The following is a 14,220-nucleotide window of genomic DNA, read 5'->3' on the forward strand; positions in this document are numbered from 1 at the left end:
TAATTCCAGCAGGAAGGGACTTTCTCTTTTGGGCACTCATTTGGGTGGAAGTCATGCCTTGATTTGCACATACCCTCAAGGCTCCAACCCCACAGCTAGGATGGTGCTGCTGGTTCTTGCTCTCAGCACAGTTAATGCAGGGTCTTGATCCCTAAGGACACGCCGTTGGCACAACCCTGCCTGGGAAGTAGCTCTGATCGGGTGGACAGCTAATGAGTTGTGCTTCCTTTCTGGCCATTAGGGTCCTCAACTGTGAAAATGAAATGGCAGAACAAGAGAAAATGGTAACAGCTTTCAAATAACGAGTACTTACTATGTACCTGACACTGTCCTGAGAGCTTTATATCTGATTTCATATGAATCAGGAATATTCTTTTTTTTTTTTTTTTTTTTTTGAGGCGGAGTCTCGCTCTGTCGCCCAGGCTTGAGTGCAATGGTGTGATCTCGGCTCACTGCAAGCTCCACCTCCCGGGTTCACGCCATTCTCCTGCCCCAACCTCCTGAGTAGCTGGGATTACAGGGGCCTGCCACCATGCCTGGCTAATTTTTTTTGTATTTTTAGTAGAGACGGGGTTTCACCGTGTTAGCCAGGATGATCTCGATCTCCTGACCTCGTGATCTGCCCACCTCGGCCTCCCAAAGTGCTGGGATTACAGGTGTGAGCCACTGTGCCCTGCTGAATCAGGAATATTCTTATGCCCACTTTACAGCTGAGGAAACTAGGATTTAGAGAGATTCTATAACCTGCCCCAGGTCATCCAGCTGGTAAGTGGTATGGCCGGGATTTGGGCTGAGTTATTCTGACCCATCCAATCAATACTCTGAACCACTCCACTATACCGCCTCCCTTCTCTGAGGTCTCTAGCTCTGACATCATGATTCTGGATTTTCTCCATTGCTTTCTGCTCTCACCAGTGGTGCCAGAAAGAGAACGTGTTTGGGACTCTAGTCTGCAAGTCCAGAGGAAAACAGCTCCTGAAAGTTAAGGGGCTCCTTACTTCCTCTGTACTGGAGATGCCAATCAAAGCTGGACACTTGACAGACCCCCATATCAACAGGGAACATACAGCCTGTGTGGAAGACAAACAAATCCTAGCCAGACAGGAAAAGGGAGTTTCTCTTGGTTCTGTGACTTCCCCTTCTCTCTTCCCTATCAGCAGGGTCCCACACTGCTGATGCTATGGCCTTTTGAACCCTTCTGTGGCTAGGATGAAACACCAGGCTACAGAGACACTTTGGGAGCAAGAGAAGTGGCCACTGTATTCACAGTACACACATCTACAAATTATATCTATGATACTGCATGTGAAGGAGCAAAAATAAATCACATTTATTTATACATTTAACAAGTTGCTTTTAGCGTTTATATTATCACTAGACATTGCACTGGGTAGGAATCCCATGTAATCCTGGCAAAATGCCTGGGAGTCAGGTATTATCCACATTTTACAGAGAAGAACACTGAGGCTCAGGGAAATCGACAACATTCTCCATGGCCCTAGGCTGGTAAGAAGGAGAGCTGGAATTCAAATCCAGACTAGGTCTGTCTGACTCCAAAATCTATATTTGTTTCAATAAAAGGAGTGTTGTATAGTAAAAAGAGCAAAATTATGAAACTGTAAAGATCCCAGAATATCTTGGAAATATAATTGTCATAATTATATGTGTTACACATTATGATAGTAACTTCCATTTATTGCATGCTTAGCAGTGCCAGGCATTGGGCCAAATTCTTTACATAGTTCATCTGCACCGCTCAGTGAGATACACGCTAGTGATCCCATTTTGCAGATAAGATGACAAGCTCAGAGGAGTTAAGTAACTTGCACAAAGTCTTTTTTTTTTTTTTTTTTTTTAGATGAAGTCTCGCTGTGTCGCCCAAGCTGGAGTGTAGTGGTGCGATCTTGGCTCACTGCAACCTCCATCTCCCGGGTTCAAGCAATTCTCCTGCCTCAGCCTCCCAAGTAGCTGGGATTACAAGTGTGTGCCACTGCACTTGGCTAATTTTTTGTATTTTTAGTAGAGACAGGGTTTTACCACGTTGGCCAGGCTGGTCTTGAACCCCTCACCTCAGGTAATCCACCTGGCTCAGCCTCCCAAAGTGCTGGGATTACAGGTGTGAGCCACCATGCCCGGTCGCACAAAGTCTGATATAGCCAACTAAGCGATGGAGCTGGGATGCAAACCCAGGTCTACTTGACTCCAAAGTGTGTGCTCTTAAGCACTAAGGCAGTAATAAGAATAATGTAGTATTAACTATGGGCCAAGTTGTGCTTTAAATGCTTTATACTTTGTAACTTACAGATATTATTATCACCCCCATTTTACAGATGAGGAAAATATTGCCTTTTGTAACATTACTTATGTTCACATTACAGACATCACACCCACGTGTTAAACACCCATGTGTTATTAGTGTCATGTTTGCTTAACGTATGTTGGATCCTTGCTTATGATCTAGAAAATAATGTATTTTTTTCATTGTCCATCTAATGTGTTAATGTGTCTTGCAGGAAAGAATGTGAAAAGGTACTGTCTATAGACAAAGTAAGCATAATCAGGAGAGGGACAGTACTGAGTGGGGAAAGACCTGTGTGCCCTGAGGGGCCCTGTCAGGTTGCCCTTCTAGCCACTCTTCCTCATTCTTTCCTATTCGATTCTCTCTAGCAAGTTGACTTATTTTTTTTCAAGCTGTATCCAGCTTTATTAAAGACACTTTCCATAAACAATCATGGCATTTCAGGCAGGACATGGGCAGACAATCGTTAACAGTATACAACAACTTTCAAACTCCCTCCTTCAATGGACTACCAAAAATCAGAAAGCCATTATGAAACCCAATGAAGTCTTCATCTGATGCTCTGAACAGGGAAAGTTTAGAGTGAGGGTTGACATTTCACATTTAGCATGTTGTTTAACAACTTTTCACAGGCTGAACCTGACTTTCAGGAAGTGAAATGAAAAAAGGCAGAATTTATCTGAAGATCCACAATCTAGAAATGGAACCACTACTCTTTTGACAGGTGCCATCTCAGCGGCATCACTGGAAAATCCAGATTGCCTGACACACTGGTAACCAATGACTAGAGGTCAGGTCCCAACAGATGTCTGCGCTTAAGGGAGTTAAGTCTATGCTGAAGGATGGAAAGGGAGAAGAGGACATAAAAACGAATTTGTTATTCCATACCACAAGGCTTTTGTGCCAAGGTGGCCATGTGTGTCAAAGTCAGGGAATCCCTCCTCCTGGGAGCCAAGAGGAAATCTTTCAAAAGTAGAAGGGAAATGTGTTTTCCCCACATAAATCCAGCTTTGGAGACATTCTATTAGTGACATATGCCCCTTCCCCAAAAAACAACAACGAAGTGTTCTGTGAGCTAACAATATAGCTTAAAAAAAAAAAGTAAAACAAAATTCTGCATTTTTATAAAACTTGATAAAAAATAGTATTTCAAACTGTACAGTCACCAGAAGTACACAGTTATCAAAAATGCACACACTTCACTTGACATCTCCAGCACCTTCAGCTTTCTGTGCCTGGTCTGTTTTGGCATCTCCATTTTCTGCAGGGTTATTCCCCTCCTTGTCAGCATCACCTTTTCCCTTTTTCCCTTTGGGTATCTTCTCTCCCTTCTTTGCAGGGCCTTTTTAGGCTTGGGCTGTGGCTTTGGAGGAGCAGGTTTAGCAGACAACCTCGCGGATCTTCTCTGTGGTTCGTCCTTCACCTTGGCTTTGTCTCCTTTAGCATCCCTTTCAGCCTTTCTCTTGGGCATGGTGGTGGCAGTGATGGCGGCGGGACGTAGGCGCTGGACGCAGGATGCAGTGGCACACGGGCTTTGGTCGGTCCGGGGGTTGTTCTCACCTCTTGTTCACACTGCTTCAACTTCTTCTTTTTTTTTTTTTTTTGTCTATCACCCAGGCTGGAGTGCAGTGGCACTATCTTGGCTCACTGCAACCTCCACCTCCCGGGTTCAAGCGATTCTCCTGCCTCAGCCTCCCAAGTAGCTGGGATTATAGGCATGTGCCACAACGCCCAGCTAATTTTTGTATTTTCAGTAGAGATGGGTCTCACCATGTTGGCCAGGCTGGTCTCCAACTCCTGACCTCAGGTGATCCACCTGCCTCGGCCTCCCAAAGTGTTGGGATTACAGGCGTAAGCCACCGTGCCCGGCCTGTTTGTTTGTTTTCAATACAGGATTTTGCTTTGCTGCCCAGGCTGGAGAACAATGGCATGATCATGGCTCACTGCAGCCTCAACTTCTGGGCTCAAGCAATCCTCCCACCTCAGCCTCTCAAGTAGCTGGAACTACAGGCACACACTACCAGGCCCAGATAATTTTTTGTAGAGATGGAGTCTCCCTATATTGCCTAGGCTGGTCTCAAACTCCGGGCTTAAGCAATCCTCCTCCCACCTCAGACTTCCAAACTGCTGAGATTACAGGAGTGAACCACCATGCTTGGCCCTTAACATTTGAGCCTCAGTTTCCTTGTCTGTAAAGTGAGTTGCTATGATACTTAATTTAATAGTTCAGTTTTAAATAAAACAATTTGTATGATGCATTGAGCATATCAGCATATCGCCTATCATCTTCAAGGCTTGGTAAACAAATATGAGTACCCTGTGTTATGCAGTATCCAGGCTCCTGGCATGCCGGGATGGGGTAGAAGGGTTCCTGGGGAGGGTTTCATAGGACAGTCCTAATGAATGGAGAGAGAAAGCAATCCTGGCATCTGGCATTGGGTCCTACAGCAACCATGAGTCAGCCCCAGGTGCTAAGGGACTAGCTATGTTCTCAGCACCGCTGGGTGTGTGCTATGGGTCACTTGGCCACAGTCCTTGACAGTCACGCTGCCTGAGCATCATTCTTGTAAATCTGGCCTGAGTTCTTTTTAAAAAACAGTCTCCACCATGTGATGTCATGGTCCAGCCAGGGTTGGAGAAGGAAGGAGGAGGAGGGTGTGTGCACACAGTCTGGGGATCTTCCTATTTGTGGAGGAATCAATTTGGTCCTAGAAGAAACTCTCTATCCTTCTCTCCTCCTTTCCAGACCCAGTAAGAAATTGGTATTCTGATCTGCAGTGAGAGGAGGTGATAAATCATAATGGTTAAGACATGAACTTTAGCATCAGGCTATCCTGGGTTTAAATCCTGGCTCTGCAAATTACTAGCTCTGGGACTGTAACCTTTCTCCTCCTGTTTCCCCATTTCACACATGGAGAAGATAATTCTGATGTTATAGTGGTGTGCCTTTCAGACATACATGCAAAGCTTTCAGCACGTGTCAGTAGGCATATTATGCAGCCCACAGTAAGTGTTCAATAAATGGTAGTGACTGTTAGGTCCCCAGCAGTTGATGAATAATATGACTTGATCATCTTCTCTGGAAGGACCCCATCTTCTCCAATGGCTTTTTTTTTTTTTTCCTTCAGACAGAGTTTCACTCTTGTTGCCCAGCCTGGAGTGCAGTGGCACAATCTCAGCACACTGCAACCTCTGCCTTTCGGGTTCAAGTGATTTTCCTGCCTCGGCCTCCCAAGTAGCTGGATTACAGGCAGGCACCACCACGCCCAGCGAATTTTTGTATTTTTAGTAGAGATGGGGTTTCACCATGTTGTTCTGGCTGGTCTCGAACTCCTGACCTCAGGTGATCCACCCACTTCGGCCTCCCAAAGTGCTGGGATGACAGGCATGAGCCACCGCACAAGGCCCAGTGACCATTTTTCCCCCGAAGGGTAGTCAGGCCCCTCCCAGGTGTGCCATCATTCTAGAGATGGGGAGGCTGGGGAGAGATGGAGTAGTTGTGTCTCCACTCCTTTGTCTTCCCTCCCTTAGCTGGCTCCCTGGCTATAGCTCCTCTAGTTCTCCCTGCTATCTCCCTGCCCTCTCAAGAAGTCTGTCTCCTCTCTCTAGTTAGGAAGGATCAGCCCCTGCCAGCCAGGACTTCTGGCTTCCCCGACCCTGCCTCTTTCTCACATCTTCTCTTGTGCTCTGCTCTTCATTTTGCAGACAGCTGGGGGAGAGACCAGCAGGTGTGAATGACTGTGCATCATAGAGACGCTTATTGCAGGATGCTCCACATATAATTTTAAGGTGTAGAAGGCCCTAGCACTTTTTACTTCCTCCTGGGTGGCTCTGCATTTGTGTGTGTGGTGGGGGTGGAGGTCGAAGATTAGAGATGCCACTCTTCCTAAGGGTCACGTCACCTCTTGCCCTGCTCCAGGCAGGATGACCCTTGGCCTGTAACAAGAAGGGAAGTGGCAGTAGGATGGTCGTAGGATCCCTGCTCATGAGGAATTAACCTACACTGGGGCCAGAAGTCTCAGGACAATGTCCAGCTGGACGAGAACCAGATCCCTCTCTTTCCAAGCCCTAGGTGGTGGGGGGCAGAGGAATAAGGAAATGTGTAAGAAACTTAAAAATTAGATTTATGGCCGGGAGCGGTAGCTCACACCTGTAATCCCAGCACTTTGGGTGGCCGAGGCAGGTGAATCACCTGAGGTCAGGAGTTCGAGACCAGCCTGACCAACATGGTGAAACATGTCCTACTAAAAATACAAAAATTAGCTGGGCGTGGTGGTGGGCGCCTGTAGTCTCAGCTACTCGGGAGGCTGAGGCAGGAGAATCCCTTGAACCCAGGAGACGGAGGTTGCAGTAAGCCAAGATAGCACCATTGCACTCCAGCTTGGGCAACAAGAGCGAAACTCCATCTCAAAAACAAACAAACAACAACAAAAAAACAAACAAACTAGATTTCCAGGCCAGGCACGGTGTAATTCCAGAATTTTGGGAGGCCAAGGTGGGCAGATCACTTAAGGTCAGGAGTTTGAGACAAGCCTGGTCAACATGGTGAAACCCCGTCTCTAGTAAAAATACAAAAATTAGCTGGGCCTTGTAGGGGGCATTTGTAATCCCAGCTACTTGGGAGGCTAGGGCAGGAGAATTGCTCGAACCTGGGAGGCGGAGGTTGCAGTGAGCTGAGATCACACCACTGCACTCCAGCCTGGGCAACAGAGCAAGACTCCGTCTCAAAAATAAATAAATAAAAAACAAACAAAGAAAACCCCCTAGATTTCACTGGACACAAGGAAAAAAAAAGACTAAAGGCAATACTACGTACAGTTAAAAAGAAAGAGGCATACATACATATGTAGTATCATGGAAAGATATCCAAGACATGTTACTAAGTGTTCCTTCCTTTCCTTCCTTTTTCCCCTTCCCCTTCCCCTTCCCTTCCTTTCTTTCTTCTTTTCCTATTTGGAGACAAGGTCTTACTCTGTAGCCCATGCTGCAGTGCAGTGGCATGATCATGGCTCACTGCAGCCTTAAAATTTTGGGGTCAAGGGATCCTCCTGTCTCAGCTTGCTGTGTAGCTGGGACTACAGGCATGTGCCAAGCCTGGCTAATTTATTTTTATTTTTTGTAGAGACAGGATCTTGCCATGTTGCCCAGGCTGGTCTTGAACTCCTGACTTCAAGTGATCCTCCTGCCTTGGTCTCCCAAAATGTTGGGTTTACAGGTGTGAGGCACTGTGCCTGGCTTCTTTATTATTATTATTATTTTAGACAGAGTCTCACTATATCACCCAGGTTAGTCTCCAATTCCTGGGCTCAAGTTCCTGCTTCAGGCTCCTGAGTAACTGGGACTACAGGCATGAGCTGCATACCCAGCAATAGTATCACATTTTTTAAAAGACAGTGAAGTCAGGCACAGTGGCTCACACCTGTAATCCCAGCATTTTGGGAGGCCAAGGCAGGTGGATCCCTTGAAGTCAGGAGTTCAAGACAAGCCTGGCCAACCTGGTGAAACCCTGCCTCTACTAAAATACAAAAATTAGTTGGATGTGGTGGCGTGCACCTGTAATCTCAGCTGTTCAGGAGGCTGAGGCAGGAGAATCACCTGAACCTGGGAAGTGGAGGTTGCAGTGAGCCAAGATGGCACCACTGCACTCCAGCCTGGGCAACAACAGAGTGAGACTCCATCTCAAGAAAAAAAAAAGTCACTGAATAATAAGAGTATAAAATCCCATTTATGCTTTTCTTTAAAAAAATCCAAAATATGTGGGAAATGAGATAGGAGTGGGGATACAAAGTTTTCTGGGTTAAATATTTTGCAGCTAGTATATACTTATATATTACTTGCGATTTAAAAAGTGTATTTTTTAATAGCAAAAGCAGAAAGGGGCTTAGAAAGGGAAGGTGAGGGCCCTCAGGGGTGGAAAACAGGGGACTTCCCATGATGAAACCAGCTTCTGTTCCTAATACAGCCCTTCCTCTACCCATTGCTACAGATCATCAGATCGTGGGACTATCTCCTATGGCTACATGGAAAAGAAAGGTGAGGTCTCCTGTCCCTATTCATCTCCAAAGACCCCCACAGTAAACCCTCAGCTACCTGGATGCTCTCAGAGGTCAATAAAAACATTCAAACATCCAACTGGCATGGAAAAGTGGAAGAGGAAAATCAAAACGAGAGAAAATTCCCAGATTCTCCAATTAGACAGTTTGGACACCCGAGCTCAGGAATGACTATAATAAGCTCTCCTTTGGAGGTCTCAACATCATGATGCAAACTTAACTCCAACCCTAGGCTAAAAATAAAACTTCCCGAGGGCCAGGTGCAGTGGCTCATGCCTGGAATCCCAACACTTTAGGAGACTGATGCAGGAAGACTGCTTGAAGCCAGGAGTTCGAGACCAGCCTCGGCAACAAAGCAAGACCTCATATCTACAAAAAATATGCCTGTTGTCCTAGCTACTTGGGAGACTGAAGCAGGAGGATCTCTTGAGCCTAGAAGCTCAAGACTGCAGCATGCCATGATTCTTCCACTGCACTCCAATGTGGGCAACAGAGTGAGCCCCTGTTCCTAAAAAGTAAAGTAAGATAAAAATAAAATAGGAACTTCCTACCAAGTTACCTATATTTTCTTTTTTGATTTTAAGGCCATTTTACATATGAAAATCTTGAGCTCCAGAGATGTGAAATAACCTGCCCAAGTTACCTGCAGTAGGACAGAGGCAGAACCTACCTTCAGAATCCTCATCAGTATTTTTTCTTTTATCCGTTATCATTATCCATTATCATTATGCCATATTGTCCTTTTTTTTTTTTGAGATAGGGCACAATCACAGCTCTCTGCAGCCTCGACCTCTGGGGCTCAAGTGATCCTCCTGCCTCAGCCTCCCGAGTAGCTGGGACTACAGGTGCATACCACTATGCCAGGCTAATTTTTTAAAAATTTTTTTGTAGGTTTTTTTTTTTTTTGTAGAGACAGGGTTTCACTATTGTTGCCCAGGCTCTATTTTAAATCTAACATTTGCTTTGGTCTCCTTTAATCTTGACCCCAACCCCAGTCCTAACCCATAGTGGGCTCATGTGCTTCTGGCCCCAACCCAGTGAAAATGGCTTGTTTTGCTTTCTGCACCTCCTTGCTCTTTCCTCCCATCTTATCACTCAGAAATCTCCCATGCTTCCTTCTTGACAGGAGCAATCCTACGCAGGCAGGAAGGACAAGATTTGGTCCCAGCCTGAAATATCTCAGAGACTGCATGGCTGTTTTCTGCATTATTGTAGAAATGATCCTTACCAGGAGGACTTTGGAGTTCACGTCAAGCAGGCCATTGACTCTCTCCCACTGGATTCCTTGCAAAAGCAGCCTCTTGACCATAGAGGAGGACAACAGGTTATCCGTGCCCATGATCCAAGAGCTTGAGATCCTGAGATGAAGACTTCAGGAGAGATCAGGACAGATAATTTGTGGTGGGCAGGAATCAGTAAACTGGGACAACAGCAGCGGGCTGAGTCCAAGGGTCAGTGTCTGGGAGTAATTTAGGAAAGTTTGGTGCTGACAGCTGTGTCTGGGACTTGAACGTCATGGCCAAACCAGCTCCTGGGCTCCTCAGCTGCTTCAGACTAATGAACCTCTGGCCCAGGACACAAGAGGCAGCTGTGGTGTGGTCGAAGTCAGGGCCCCTGGAGGCCCAGGCTCAGCCTCGCTGCTTCCTTAACGGTGTGACCTTAGACAAGTCACTTAGGAAAAGAGGAAAGGAAACTAGCATTTAGCAAGTGCGGATGCCCTGCCATCATACAGTGAGGAGGGGAATGTCCCTATTTTACATGAGAAGTCCTGAAGGTAAACGTGTCATTCAAGGCTCTATAACTGGGGAGTAGGAAGACAGAATTAGAACCCAGAGCTTCTGAATTCAAATCCCGGGCCGTTGGCCTTGAGCTTTAGCTTCTCGGTCTGTAAAATAGTGATACACTCACCTGGCACATGAAGTCGCACACTGAAGGTTCTAAAACCCCTCCCTTCTTTCTCCCAACCGTGGTCCTGAAGAGCGGTGGCACCTTCTTCCTGCGAACGTAGTCATCGTATTTTGCCCTCCCCACAACAGGTTTGTGCGGTCTAGGCCCCAGGAGGTGTCTGAAGGGAAGGTATTTGGACTTTGCTTTCCCCTCTACCCCACTCCCCAGACCTTCTCCCGACTCCGGAGGGCCGGCTCCCGCTTCTCCTCCCTAGTTTTGGCTGGCGGGCTGACATCAGCTGGTATTCCTAGGGACAGGATAAGGAACCCTGAGCTGCCTGGCTCAGCTCCAGGCGCCCCTTCCCCCACAACCCAGGACAGCCCCTTAGATGCAGCGGCGTCGAGAGGCCGCTGGAGCTCCCAGCCCCCTCCCTCTTCTCCAGGTCTGGGAGAGTAGCTTGCCGACCCCTCCAGACCCGAAAGAGAGAGGGGGCGACTCGAATCCGGGGAGCGATCCTGGGAGACCCTGGAAAGTCCTGGGCGCCACCCAGCCGAGCCCCCGAAATCGATCGCGGTTCCGGGGTTCCGGGAGCTGTCCAGCCTCGCGGGGTGAGCTACGAGAGGGTGGGCCAACGCCGGCGAGGCGGAGGGAGCAGCGGGCGCCAGGCGCGGGTGCGGCAGCGACTCCCCCTCCAGCCGCGGGCGCCGGGCGTCGCCCCCGCCCCCCACGTGGCCGCCGCCGTCCCAGCCCCTCCGAGGAAGCGGCGCGGCTTCCTGCAGCTTGGGCTGGGGATATAGGCGCCCCCACACCCGGGCCCGGCTCAGCGCCGCCGCCGCTCCTCGCCTCCTTGCTGCACGATGGCCTCGCTCCGGGTGGAGCGCGCCGGCGGCCCGCGTCTCCCTAGGACCCGAGCCGGGCGGCCGGCAGCGCTCCGCCTCCTCCTCCTGCTGGGCGGTGAGCGCGGCGCCCCGAGGCCCGGGCGGGAGGCGCGAGAGGCCCCAGAGGGGAGAGGCGAGAGGGGAGAGGGGCTGGATGGCCGAGGCCGGAACGGGCCCCGGGGTGCGGGTGCGGACCGACGGACCGAGCAGCACTCGCCCTCGGACGGTCCCTGACCCCACCTCGGGGCGGGCGCAGCATGAGCTGCTTCCCACCCAGAGAAAGCTGGGGTGCTGGCCCCGGCTCCTCGGAGAGGGCTTGGGAGGACGGGAGCTGGCCAGGGAAGGGGGTTTTGGGCCCGGGTGTGAGTGACAAGGAGCTGGTGCCAGCCCCTCCCTCCCCGGCACTGAGGCGTCCGTGGGGGCTAGATTATTCCTCCTTTTCTTCCAAGGTAGCCTATTTTCGGAGGGTCTCAGTCCCCCAACCCCCCTCGCAGGCTCCACTGCCGGGGTCCCCGCTATGCTACCCTCCTCTCCCGTTTCTTCCCACAGCTGTCCTGAAGCCCCACGAGGCCTTGGCTCAGCTTCTTCCCACCACAGGCACACCGGGATCAGAAGGTGGGTACCCGGGGTGTGGAAGGGTGGCCGAGGGCAAGGACGAGAGCGAGTTCAGTGGGGAGGGTTCCTTTCCCACGAGGCCTGCCCAACCCCAGCTGATGCCCCACTAAACTCTCCTCTGTTCTCTCTTGGGGTTCCTTGTGTTCTTTCTCCCTGTCCTCCCACAAAGCCCCTGCCCGGCTCTGAGCTGCCCACCTCACAAGTGGGCGAGAAGACCCCAGGAAAAAGTGTACGTGGAAGTTCTTATAAGGCTGGGATGGAAAGTGCTTAGCACATGGAAGTCATTATAGGATTCCCGAGCTGGGACTCTGTCCTCAGCCAGAATGTTTTGCTAGGGAAACTTTCTGAAGGGTTCCCACGTTTGAAGACAGGCGGTTCACCTTGCAAGCACCTGGGCAGGAGGGTTTGTAGGGAGGGGCAGGGGTGTGGTCATTGTGCAGCATCTGTACCTACAGGGGGGACGGTGGAGAACTATGAGTCAGCTGTCCAATATTGCTGGAATCGTTATAAGGATCAAATGGATTCTATTGAAAAGGATTGGTGCGACTGGGCCATGATTAGCAGGTAGGGGCAGTGATGGAGGGTGGCTCAGGCCAGGGCGTGGACCTGTTCATTGCAGGTAGACCTTGAGTGAGAGTGGGGCACTCTTCTCCCTGGGTCCACCCCCTCCCTCACTCAAGTCCTCTTCTGCCCCTAGGCCTTATAGCACCCTGCGAGATTGCCTGGAGCACTTTGCAGAGTTGTTTGACCTGGGCTTCCCCAATCCCTTGGCAGAGAGGATCATCTTTGAGACTCACCAGATCCACTTTGCCAACTGCTCCCTGGTGCAGCCCACCTTCTCCGACCCCCCAGAGGATGTACTCCTGGCCATGATCATAGCCCCCATCTGCCTCATCCCCTTCCTCATCACTCTTGTAGTATGGAGGAGTAAAGACAGTGAGGCCCAGGCCTAGGGCCACGAGCTTCTCAACAACCATCTTACTCCACTTCCCCACCCCCACCAGGCCTCCCTCCTGCCTTCCTACTCCCTTTTCTCACTCCCATCCCCACCACAGATCCCTGGATTGCTGGGAATGGAAGCCAGGTGGGGTCATGGCACAAGTTCTGTAATCTTCAAAATAAAACGTTTTTTTTGGACAATGTCCTTCTCCCCATTTCAGTGGAACCTGTGTCCTTCCCTGACACTCCCACAGGCCCTCAGCTCTGGGTAGTAGAACTGGAAAAATCTGGATGGCCCATTGTTCTGTTCATTTCACCTGCCCCCCTGCTCTCTGCCTCCATGAAGGTCACACCCCTATATTCTTTCCTCCCAGGCGGGCCTTTCCTGCTCTTATCCAAACTCAGCTCCAGGAAACAAGCAGGAAGAGACTCCCTTCCGGTCTGGACAGCAGCTGGGGGCCTGCAACTGGGGAGGTGTGGGGGAAGGGGCAAGGGAGGAATCTCTGCTTATGACTCCTGCAAGAGGAGCAGGAGGCTGCCCAGGAGCCCTGACTATTCCCCTTCTTCATGCCTCAGTTTACTCGCAGGGCCTGGGAAGAGGAACCCTGACTGAGCAACAGGAATCTATTCCTCAGGACCTTACAATTGAGGGAGAAAGCAGTGGGGGCTTCCTTTACTAGGTTCCCCACCCCTCTCTTATGTCCCTTGCCCTCATCCTACGTTATCCTGGACTGGGTGTGGCCTACAGCCTAGCAACACACTGCCCCCTGGTGTCCACTAAAGCCAGCAACCAGAAGACGTATATGATCTGGAAAAGGCTCAAGGCTGAGGAGCACTGGACCCTGGGGTCAGAAAACTGCCATATCCACAGCAATCACTAGTTCCTTGTTTGTTTGTTTGTTTGTTTGTTTGTTTGTTTGTTTGTTTGTTGAAATAAGGTCTCATTCTGTCACCCAGGCTGGAGTGCAGTGGCACAAACATGGCTCACTGCAGCCTCGACCTCCTGGGCTCAAAGATCTTCCCACCTCAGACTTCCAAGTAGCTGGGACCACAGGTGTGTGCCACCATGCCTGGCTACTTTTTTTTTTTTTTTTTTGAGACGGAGTCTCTCTCTGTCACCCAGGCTGGAGGGCAGTGGCGCGATCTCGGCTAACTGCAAGCTCTGCCTCCTGGGTTCACGCCATTCTCCTGCCTCAGCCTCCCAAGTAGCTGGGACTACAGGTGATCGCCACCACGCCCGGCTAATTTTTTGTATTTTTAGTAGAGATGAGGTTTCACCGTGTTATCCAGGATGGTCTCGATCTCCTGACCTCATGATCTGCCCACCTCAGCCTCCCAAAGTGCTTTGATTACAGGCGTGAGCCACCGCACTCGGTCTTTTTTTTAAGTTTTTTTTTATACAGATGGGGTCTTATCGTGTTGCCCAGGCTGGTCTTGAACTCCTGGCCTCAAGTGATCCTCCCCAGTCAGCCTCCCAAAGTGCTGGGATTACAAGCATGAGCCTGCTGTGCCTGCACAACCACTAGTTCTCAGCTGGACCCTTCTATCA

At 49.9% G+C, this 14,220-nt stretch overlaps 1 protein-coding gene and 1 pseudogene across 3 annotated transcripts; one reads left to right on the forward strand and one right to left on the reverse strand.

Moving 5' to 3' along the window:
- Window positions 1–1,306: 1,306 nt before the first annotated feature.
- Window positions 1,307–9,987, reverse strand: LOC134735242 (non-histone chromosomal protein HMG-17-like; annotated as a pseudogene).
- A 409-nt stretch (window positions 9,988–10,396) lies between these two features.
- Window positions 10,397–12,886, forward strand: RAMP2 (receptor activity modifying protein 2). 3 transcript variants are annotated; one of them, XM_055255885.2, is made up of 4 exons: window positions 10,397–10,847; window positions 11,667–11,732; window positions 12,188–12,296; window positions 12,430–12,886. In XM_055255885.2, the coding sequence occupies exons 1-4, from the start codon at window positions 10,628–10,630 to the stop codon at window positions 12,683–12,685; spliced, it is 651 nt and encodes a 216-aa protein (XP_055111860.1). In that variant the 5' UTR covers window positions 10,397–10,627; the 3' UTR covers window positions 12,686–12,886. The 3 variants fall into 3 exon arrangements, with proteins under 3 accessions (XP_055111860.1, XP_063485216.1, XP_055111861.1); XM_055255886.2 differs by lacking the exon at window positions 10,397–10,847 and adding an exon at window positions 10,870–11,193; XM_063629146.1 differs by lacking the exon at window positions 12,188–12,296 and having other exon boundaries at window positions 10,451–10,847.
- The last annotated feature ends 1,334 nt before the right edge of the window (window positions 12,887–14,220 follow it).

Source organism: Symphalangus syndactylus, chromosome 20, assembly GCF_028878055.3.
Source record: "Symphalangus syndactylus isolate Jambi chromosome 20, NHGRI_mSymSyn1-v2.1_pri, whole genome shotgun sequence".
Taxonomy (NCBI): Eukaryota; Metazoa; Chordata; class Mammalia; order Primates; family Hylobatidae; genus Symphalangus; species Symphalangus syndactylus.